The sequence below is a fragment of the Harpia harpyja genome, chromosome Z (genome assembly GCF_026419915.1).
Source record: "Harpia harpyja isolate bHarHar1 chromosome Z, bHarHar1 primary haplotype, whole genome shotgun sequence".
NCBI classification, from domain to species: Eukaryota; Metazoa; Chordata; class Aves; order Accipitriformes; family Accipitridae; genus Harpia; species Harpia harpyja.
Window position 1 is genome coordinate 60,805,766 of NC_068969.1, and position 10,652 is coordinate 60,816,417.

General features: G+C 49.7%; 1 protein-coding gene and 1 long non-coding RNA gene across 2 annotated transcripts in view; one reads left to right on the plus strand and one right to left on the minus strand.

Moving 5' to 3' along the window:
- LOC128137544 (uncharacterized) overlaps window positions 1-3,985 on the minus strand; it is a 44,098-nt gene extending 40,113 nt beyond the window's left edge. Inside the window, exons 1-3 of the long non-coding RNA XR_008233725.1 lie at window positions 3,422-3,985; window positions 3,011-3,108; window positions 1,355-1,538 (exon numbers count right to left, since the gene is read on the minus strand). This is a non-coding gene — a long non-coding RNA (uncharacterized LOC128137544). The remainder of the gene's footprint in view (window positions 1-1,354; window positions 1,539-3,010; window positions 3,109-3,421) is intronic.
- Window positions 3,986-4,893: 908 nt separating this feature from the next.
- Window positions 4,894-10,389, plus strand: TMEM271 (transmembrane protein 271). The gene is given in 3 exon segments (XM_052778315.1): window positions 4,894-5,475; window positions 5,477-5,548; window positions 5,550-10,389. Coding segments are annotated over 3 exon segments (1,107 nt in total). The 5' UTR covers window positions 4,894-4,969; the 3' UTR covers window positions 6,079-10,389.
- The last annotated feature ends 263 nt before the right edge of the window (window positions 10,390-10,652 follow it).

The following is a 10,652-nucleotide window of genomic DNA, read 5'->3' on the forward strand; positions in this document are numbered from 1 at the left end:
GCTCAGTCTGACCCCAGAGATGTCCCTCCTTTGAGCAGGTCAGACTAGACACCTCCCAAGGTCCCTTCCAACCTAAACTATCCCATGATCATTTAGTGCAAATGACGTTGTTGTCTCAACTCCCCTAATTTCCCTTAATCCAAACCTCCTAGGGCTAACAGCTGCCAAGACACATCCAGCTTCTAGCATAGGGTTTGCTTTCTCTATCTTAACTTCTTACATTTTCTTCCCAACCTCTCTGCTTCCTATTTTAAATGTCACTCATTGAAGCAGCATCTCTAGACATTGATTTTTCATCACTGTCCAGCCACCAGTCCAGCTCCAAACTTGTAGCCTGGTGTAGGGCCTTTCCCAACGTGTGTTCCCTTAAAGTATTTTCCATACATTCCCTGTAGAGATGAGTCTTCCACATAAAATACTGTGAAAGTAAGAGAAAGAACAGCAGGCCTCAAGCACACAGACACATCCTGGTGGACCTTGCAAATGGAAGAGAAGAAGGACCAGAAAGAAACATGATAGGCTGCATCTTCAGAGTTTCAATTTTCTAATTTCTAACGTATTCTTAGTAACCATATGTAAAGCAATTTTTGTAAAAAGATTTTATAGTCCATAATGTCCCCTATAGAAACAGAAAAAAACCATAGTAGGCAACAGAATAAGTTATGGGAGGTTACACAGCCATCATGACTGAATAGTTAAAGCTATGACAACCATTTATCAAACTGGCATTGAAATAACACATATATCTTACCATAAATGCAGTGTGGGAGGAGAGGCAGCCAATAAAATAATGCATTGCTTTGCACTTTGGTGGCATAAGCTGAAGATGTCCATCTATTGTACAAACACAGTTTAGCTTCCAGCCTGGAAAGAGTTAATTAATAGCTCTGTCATCCTTTGTGCCACTAAGTCACCACAAAAAGTTAAGAGGCTGACCTGCACCTTGCTGCAAACGTCCAGCTCTGTGCACGCTGAGCAAAGCAAGCCTGCATTGCCAGTCATGACAGTGCCCACTCCCAACTGGCACCCAGCAAGCACAGCCCCTCAGCTCCCTTTTGAGTTAGAACCTTGGACCAAAGCTCCCTACTCCTCTTTGGAGGCAGGATCTGGCCATAAATGACTTCCCCTGTAACACACAGAAAGTTCGCTCTGCGGTCATGAGAGAGTGTTGGGAACACATGTCCCAGGTCTGTGTTATCCCACAAAACCTTACACACCTGTTCTGAAATCCGCCAGAACAACACTTGAAAACAACTGTGATAAATTTTGATTTGGGCAATTAAAAAGGAAAATCTGACTAACAAAGCTTGAAGATAAAACTAACACCCAGAGATTCAAAACATGTGGCACCTACCATACTTTATAGTCAGCAGCTGTAGTACAGTCCCATCAGGTTCTGACTTGGCTATTCACTGAGGCTGACAGACCAACTTGCTTGCAGTGACTGATTTAGGTGATGGACTAATGTGGCCAAGTGGCTTGCAGTTCTATCATCTTCTGTTGAACATGGATACTCTTTTTTCAGCAGGCGGACCTGGCTGATCAATTAGACACACATATATCAGCCATGAACATGCAGATGGGCATCCTAACATTGATCTGTAGGGACTACCAGCTAGGACTGAGATGATCAGCAGTACCCTTTGGGATCCAGAGAACTCTCTAGTGACCTTTATTTAGGCTGGTAGGTCAGTCATTTTTTACAGTAATTCCAATTCAATCATCAACAAATTATTCAATGTAAGATATAGATGTGATAGAGTATTTATTTATAGAGTCTTATGTCTATTATTATTAATATAACATCATTACTGTGTTTTCAGACATTTTATCCAAAGATAGTTGAACTTCAACATGCAAGATATGCACGTTACTCTGTGTGTATGTGTGTGTGTTTATAAAGTATCCTCTTACTGAAAATGTGCCACAGTGCAAAGCTGTAAATAACCATATGAAAAACTGTGCTAACTCAGAGTGACACTGAAACACAGGAGGTTTATGAATAATAAATAACACGTGGGGAAGCATGTTAGTAGTGAAACTTCTAGCCTTGCATATTGAACATGATGCTCAGAAGCCGGAGAGTCATTCTGGGGAGGAACAGGTAAGATTTGGAAAAGGTTAATGGTAGCAAGTTGCTCCACAGGAGGAATAAAAAGGTGTAGCAGAATTACTATTTATATTATTAAACCTGTGCGTCAGCCTGGCCTCTCACAATGCACAGCTTTTAGGGGTGCTATCCAAGATCAGTCTCCTGTCACAAACACAGGGAACGAAAAGTCCTTTCCTTAGAAGATAACATTCAAGATGAGGAAGACTGAACAGCTGAGACAGCTGTAAGAACATGTGAAGGACCACGCTGGAGAAGCCTTGCTGCCCACTTCTGGCAGCTGCCAAAAGAGGAAGCAGGAAAGGAACATCAAGAAACTCTGCACAATAAAGGAACAATCTGCCCCCAGTGGAAGGTTTGCTTTTCCTACCCTAACCATTGCGAGTTAAAGGCTGATTAATAATTTGATGCATAAAGGCTGAGATGTCTTTTTAATTTTGTATTTATTTAGTGTTAAGTGAATGTTCTCACTATTCATAATAAATAATCCTTTTCTGAATGCCATTAAGCTCTTGACATTAACAATGAAATTATACAAATCACACATTTCCCTCACATGTAAGTCAGTCTATGGTGTGTGTCAGGGAGTAAGGCACTTTGCCCTTTCTACATATAATTTGTTCATTAAGTGTCTACTTCCCACTAGCTACAGCTCCTTTCCCTCCACACCCATGCACACAGTGTGTCTCCTGCGGTCCTGTAGATTGGCAGCTGGATTGAGAGTTTACATCTGCTTTCCAAGGCAATGTTTAGAGTTCAACATAGACTTCAGGAGATGGGTGCTGTATTTTGCAAAATGCTGTGCACCCTCTACGCATTTATTTTTTAGGAGTCATAAGGACTCGGGGCCAGTTCTTTTAAAGACATCTGAAGATCTTCCCCCGTGGTCCAGGCACTCACCACAAGCAGAGCCAAAGTCCCAGATCCTACAGCAAAATCTTCACATGGCCACAGATCAGCAGACCCATGTGCCCCAATCCTCAGGAGCCAGGGACAGCCTGGGAAGGGTAAGAGCTGAAGATGACTCTGGGTGGCATGCCCAGCCACCTACTCCTGGAGGGACACAAGAAGGTTGGTCCTACCCCCACAGCCAAGGCTACAACCCAGCAAGGGGATCAGGTAGCTGCAGGTCAGCCAGCCCTGGACTACCAGGATTGCCGTGTTCCCTCACACAGTGCTTCAAAAGCCCCTTGTGAACAAGAGGGAGGGGGCAAAATTCCCTTGTCTGTGTGGCCCCCAGCGGCAGCATGACACGTCCCGTTGGAGCCCCTGATACTTTTGGACGGTGCCACTGGGGAGGGCTGGACTCACCAAGGGCCCTTGCGAGGCCACTGCCCCATGCAAGGCCCAGAAGCCTCTCTCAGGGAGGAGCAGCTCCTGCAGCGGTGTCCCATGCCGCAGGGAGCTGGCCCTGCTCTGGGAGGTGCTGACAGGGCCTGCCCTGATGGAACAGAGGGAGCAGGATCGCATCCCTGGAGAAGGCTAAACACCAGATCACACCCCACGCACCACCTCCCACCACCGACAGGTGCATTGGCCCTGTTGGAAAGGGAAGAGAAAACGGCTTGGAAAACGGCTTTCTCTCCCTCGCTTGCTCCCCTGAATGCTAATCACAGCGGCACCAGCTAAAAATACCCAGCAAGGCTGGCGTGCGCACAGCAGAAGGGGAAAATGGGGGAGGTGGAGGCTCCAGCTTCCGGGAAGGAAAAGGGACAGGTGAGGAAGAGCCTTCCCCAAACCCCCCCTCGCCGTCCAGCGCCCCACTGCCGGCAGAGGCACGGTCCCCCTCCTCCCCCCGCTCCGAGCCTGAGGTTCCCACCTCTCCTTCGGGAGGCCGCCCCGGGTGCTCCCCGCAGAGCGGCCAAGCCGCCGGGACCGGGGCCGGAACCGGTGGCGGCGGCCCCCCAACAGCGGCTTCCACCCTCCTGTGCTGCAAGCGGTCCCGGACGGGGCGTCCCGGGGACGCCGCTGCGGGCACTCGGCCCCCAAGCCCTGCTGGCCACGGAGCAGGGTGCGTGGCCCAGCGGGGAGCAATCCCACCGGGGTTCGCCGGCAGAGCACGGAACAAAGAGGGGTGCTGGGGACCGCCGCCTCCGCGGGCGCGGAGGGCTGGCGCGCGTCAGCGCGGCTCGAAGGTCTCGGTCCGCTGCATCAGAGCCGCCGACGCACCGCAACGCAGTCACAGGGCTGCACGGCGGCCCGCCGGCCTCCTGCAAGAGCAAGCGCTAAAAAATAAAAATTAAGAGAGGACGCGAGCACGGAGTCAAGCGGCAGCCCTCAGCATCGGAATCGGCGGGGGGGGGGAGGGTGCAAGCCCCCGCCGCCCCCGTGCCCTAGCTGCGGCGTCCCTCGCCATTCTCCCCAGCCGGGAGCCGACCGGAGGGCGGGCTGCGGCCCCCTCGCGCCCCTCGTGCCACGCAGGGGGTGGAGGGCGGGGAGGCCGGCCTCGCTGCCCCCGGGCCGAGCCGGGGGTCGCACTCTCCCCCCCCCCCCCCCCCCCGCCGCCACCCGCGGCGGGGCCGGCGGGCCGCCCCCCGTCCCCCCGCCCGCCGCGGCTCCCATCCATAATTAATCGCCTCCCCGCAGCCGCCGCGATAAGAGAGGGCGGGCGGGGACGAGGAGGCGGCGGCGGCCGGGAGGCGGGGGGGGGGAGCGTGTGCGCTCGCCGCGCCCGGCTCACTGCGGCCGGCGGCTGCCTGCCGTGCGGAGCGGAGCGGAGCCCAGCCGCCCCCGTCGGGGAGCGCCGCGCTCGCATGGCCGCGCCGCGCCGCGCCGCCGCCGCCGCCGCGGGGCCGGGGGGGGCCGCGGGAGGAGGATGAGGCGGGCGGCGGGGCGGCGGCGGCGGCGGCGGCGCGGAGGATGAAGTGGAGCGTGCGGGGAGCCTGCGCCGCGCTCTCCAGCTGCCTCCTGCTCGCCTGCGCCCTCAGCGCCGCCGCCGTGGGCCTCAAGTGCTTCTCGCTGGGCTCCGAGCTCAAGGGCGAGCCCTTCCGCCTGGGCACCGCCGCCGGCGCCTTCTACTCGGGACTGCTACTGGCCGCCGGCCTCTCGCTGCTCGCCGCCGCGCTGCTCTGCTGCCGCCCGCCCGACGAGGCGCCTGCGGGGCCGGCGGCGGCCTCGGACCCGACCCCGGCCTCGGCCCTGGGCCCGGCCGGGGACCCGGACCCGACGGGTGGCGGCCCCGGCGGGGGGGAGGCGGCGGCCGCGCCGTCGGGGCCGGTGGAGAAGGCGGCGCCCGGGGGGCGGCAGAACTTCCTGCTGCTGGGGGTGCTGGTGTTCATGCTGGGCGTGCTGAGCGCCTTCGCCGGCGCCGTCATCGACGGCGACACCGTGTCGCTGGTGGAGAGGAAGTACTCGCACTACTGCTTGCTGCAGCCCGGCGGCGCGGCCCGCCCGCGGAGCGGCCCCCGCCGCCCCCGACGGCTCCGCCGCGGGCGCTCCGCTGCCAGAAGCTGCGGGACTATCAGCAAGGCTTGGTGCTCTCCACCGTCTTCAACGCGCTGGAGTGCCTCCTGGGCCTGCTCAACCTGCTCCTCGTCAAGAACTACAAGGCCTCGCAGCAGCGCGGGCGGCGGCGGCGGCGGCGGAGAGCGGCCCCGGCGGCGGCGGCGGCAGCTGGCGGGCGGCGGCGGCGGCGGCGCGGAGGCGGCGGCGGCGGCGGCGGCGGCGGTGGGCGGCGGGCGCCGCGCCACAGCCAGGGCTCCCTCTTCTCCGGCGGCGAGCCCGAGCTCAGCCCTGGGGATTGCCCATTCCAGGCCGTCTCCTACATCAACGTGGGCGTCTTCCACGTCTTCGACGAGGCCGGCGTGGAGGTGCACTGCGGCGGGCATCCCTCCGTCGAGCTGCCCGGCTACTCGCCCATGGACCCCGAGCTGAACGCCTCCTACCCCTACTGCTACCCGCTGCCCAGCGAGCAGCCCCCCGCCTACGAGGAGATCTACCCCGGGGAGCCCTGCGCTCACAGCACCTAGCGCCGACCGCCCGGCGGGACGCCCGGCTCCCTGCCCGGCCCCCAGCCCGCCGTGACAGCCGGGAGCGGGACCAGGCGCCGGAGCGGGACGGGGACCGGAACCGCCAGCGCCTCGCAGCCGCGGGGCTCGGGGGCAGCCCTCGGACCACCGACGGGATGGCCCCGCCGCCGCGGGCGCAGCGGGCCGCGGGCGGGGCGCCGCCGTGCCTCTGGCTCTGCGGAAGCTTCTCCTCCCTCCCTCCCTGCTGTCCCCTTCCTTTCCCCCCTTCCTTCCCTCCCTCCCACCGACCCTCCGTCCGTCCGTCTGTCCCTCCGCCGGCGGCAGAATTTTACAAAGGCTGCGCAAGAAACGCCTGAGGGTTGGTTCCTCCCGCCGCCTCTCCTCCGTAGCCAAGTTTAGTTCCTTCAAGTGATTCATCAGTCTCCAGCTTTAGCAGTCCAGAGTTACCCATTTATGATAACCAGCCAGTGTAAGGAAAAGGTGTCATGAAGCTTCTTTACCTCTCAAAAGAGCTAAATTTCTAAACAACGCAGAGACATTTGTGTCACGTTTACTAGAGGTGTATTGGGGATCTTTAACGTTTACACTACTCCTTGGGAGAATTGAGTTCTGTTTTAAGATTTAGTGAGTCAAAACATTCGTTGGTCTTGTAAGATGCACATTGAGAAAAACCTGCACTTTGAAAAAGAAACAGGAAAAAAAAAATCAACGTTTTTGTACACTAACGTGCCTGCTTTTGTTGATAACTTCTTACTGTAAAAGCTTTCAGAAGTCTATAGTGAAAATGTTTGGTAAATTCACTGCAGTTTAAAATTGATGCTTAGTTCCTTTACTAAAACAACTGAGATGTTGCTAGGATATGGCAGTTAAAAGGAAGTCCAAATGTCATACACATTCCTTTTTGTAAACAGGTTCTGTGTTTTTAATGCAAGGCAGGATTTCTTTTTGTTTTACACAGGTGAAGGGTTTAATTCTATTTTGTACAACTACATGGTTTACCTTGTAAAGAGTTCCATTTTACCTGTTACAGTTCATCAATCTGGTAAGCTTGAATATTAAAAGTTTTATTTGAAATATATATATTGTAAAACAGCCTTAACTGGTGCAGTGGTCACAGTTTTAAAGGGGAAAAAAAAAGAGATAAACCATCTTGGAAGACATCTTCCAAATGTGTTTTCAAAACAGTATTTATACTCCTATTACAAAGCAAGAATTTTCTTTTGTGTTTAAAAAAAAAAAAGAGGCCACTAATTCCTGAAAGGGGGGGGGGGGGGGGGGAGACAATAAGGGGATTGTATGCTGTTAACTCTTTCTGAACTTAGAGGTATTAAAAAGGCTTTCTGCAAAGAGAAAAACTGCTAAATCCTCCTTTTGGATTCTGTTGTGGAATGCCAGTACCAGATAGTTTAAGAAAGTGCTGATTAAAGAGAAGCAGGTATGGCATATTTTAGTACATCATTCAAGAACAGGTAAAGGCTTAATTTCATGTGGCACAAAGAATCAAAAAGCAACTCTTCAGATTGCATTTGGTTCAGTATCCCCTCCCCCAGTTATGGCATACTGAAATGAAATGTTACAAAATAACCTTTCTGTTAATCCTGTGTTTGGAGCCTGCTGCATAATGCCAGTCTATCAGCTACCCAGAGAGAGAGAGAGAGTTAAGGGAATGCAAAGTTACAGTGTATTTCTGTGGTTGATGGAAAATTATTTTTAAATTTCTAGCTGCAGAGGGACTGCCGTAATTTACAGCCTTAGAATTGGAGGGAGAAGATTTTAGCCTAAAAATATTGAAATCTCTCTGCACTGTTTTGTTTTCTAAAGTGTTTTGACTTGCACATTTTGTATAATCTAAAATGCAGAATGCCTGAGAAGTCTTAAAATTGCAAACCGATGTCTGTGAAGCTCACAATTAAAGCTCTAATCTAGAGAAGACAGTTAAAAGCAGCAGTTGCCAATTTGCCAAGTAGTTCCAAATAGCAGAAATTTAAAATACAGCTCTTTTTGGCCAGCAGATTTCCTTGTGCGGAGTGCCAGCCTAAAACATATGCCCTAGCTAAGTCCCCTTTTAGTACGGAAGATTGGTTTTATGCTAGCTCTCTGCAGATGCACCTCCTTAACCCCTTAGGGGAAGTGATTGGGAAGTCCTGTAGTCTTTACCTATAATACTAATTTAGGCACAAAACCAATCCCATAACATACTGTATTGCTCATACAGCCAAGATTTTGCAAAATGAGTAACTAAAGCAAGGAGGCTAAATCTTTATGTAGGTCTCCAATTAGATGAGTTTATGAGACAGCATAGTACCCTGTACTGGATTAAATGGGAACTGCTAGGCTGCAGGGTGATTTTGAGAAACAGACCAGCTAGGTGCCTAAATACAGATGCAGAAGTGTAGTAATTGTTGTTGGCTTTAAAAAAATTGGCTATATACATTGTAGTTCATGGACGTTGTATCTTAGTTTTACTTAAGGAATTGATTTTTGACATAAAAAGACAGTATTTTACTTGAGACAACTATTTTAGGAATTATGAACTAGACAATTCTGAAACTCCAGATGTTCCAAAGATCAGTGCTCAGGGAAATAAATGGAAAGTCAAGAAAGCTACCTATTATACTCAATTGTTTAAATGTAAGAAATTTTAAACTATGAATTTTTAAGATTGTTAAATTCATAACTTTTCTTTGTGTGTGTGTACATACACGCATGTGTAAGTATGTTTGTGTTTTATTTAAGTCTGTTCAGAATACCATTGAATTAGGATATTTATTTGTGGCTCAGTTTTAGTTCCCGAATTCCTACTTTTCTTCATTTGGGCTTTTATCCCCTGTAATAGTTTAATTTAGTGGTGGACAGATTGCCAGAATAACGTCCAAGCTGGACTCCCACAGAAGCCAGTAGGCGTCATTTCATTGACTTCATTGGGTCTGGGCACAAATGATATGTAACACCTACTCTAAATAATCTTTAAAGTAATATTGATCTTCTGGCATGACAGGATGCAGCAGTGGCATATTATTTCTCAGTTATTTATTATTTGTATGGACAGCAGTATTAAGGGAGGTCACCTATGGTATTACACATGGTTTTCAAAAAACAGGAAAAAAAAAAATTGGCAGCCAAATTGACCAAACAAGCCATGTTTTCTTAAAGATGGTATACAAGTGTTTCAGGTATCTGGTGACTAACTTTTCTGATAAAACACCACATGTATTTATTTCTCAGTGAGAAGAAACTTATAAATACAGGATACAAGATGAAGCTTCACAAGCATGATTGCAGTGTTGTGAAGCCATTTTTAGTAAACCTGAATCATCACTCTATCTTCTGAGCAATAATGTTAGAGTGTATAAACTGTACTGTGCCAAAATTGAAAATAGGCTGGTGTGGGAAGCATCAGAGCGTACATTAATTACCTGAGAGGACTCATACTGTCCCTTTATTTTCCATTCCCTGTCACGTGATTGTTGAGGTGAATGCAAGCCTGATCGATTCATGTCACTGGAGGACGTTAACTGCAAGGCTTTTGCCTTAAGTAGCAAAACCAGGGGGAATGGAAGAGAATCGTGTATGTGCTGTCAAATCTCCATTTTGCTTAGCTGAAGTAACGACAAGACTGCTTTTTGTCCCATGGCTTTTTTAAATTTGCTTACAGCTTTACTCACATCTGTTCCAAGGGAGAGAAGAATAGACACAATACTGCTGTTTTGGTCACAGTGAAGGAAGTACTGACTTGGTAGCAGACTGCTCCCAGCTTTCCTGTCCCTTTTGCAGGTAATAGCGGCTAGTCAAGGGATGAAACAGTGGAAAATCAAGTCTGCTGTCTTTGATGCGACAAGATTTGCCTTCATGTGGAAAAAATGTATTCCCACCAGCCTATTAGCAATTCACATGAATTATTTTCACACTCCAACATCCTTGCTTAAATCTGTTACTTATACTTTGCATTGTAATGGACAGACAGAATATATGTGAATCTAAAAACAGGAAAAAATGATGTTAGAGGGAAATTGTATGAAAGTAGTACAGATTTTACTCAAAAGTTTGATTTCACTGTAGGACTTATTTGGTTCACCAAAAAGCGCTATGGTGGCTGGTATAACTTAGATATATTTCAGACATACTGTTTAATCATCAGAAAAGGTTTCTGAATGTTCACATGAGAATGGCAATCTGTTTCTGCTTTTGGACATAGTACATATGAAAACCTTTTCTTCATTTTGCCATTTAATCCAAGATTGATCCTCAAGAAAATGTCAGTAATTGATCTTGTAATTTTAGGATCAATAAAATACGTTTTAAAGCACAGCATATCCTATAAGAAAAGCCTAATGTTCTTCATTTCGTATTCTTCATTGTCTTAGATGGATGTTTAACAGTACAACTGAAACTAGGGATTTAATTACCACTTTCATTACAAAAACGTGTTTTTCAGGGACTTACAACTTGTACAAGTGGAACCCTGACATAAAATTCCAGGTTTTACCATGAAGTCAAGTCTGTTTCTGTAAGTTAGATATTTCTTGGTTACAGGATGTTCCAGTACTTTAGATAAATTCCACTGGTAAAAATCT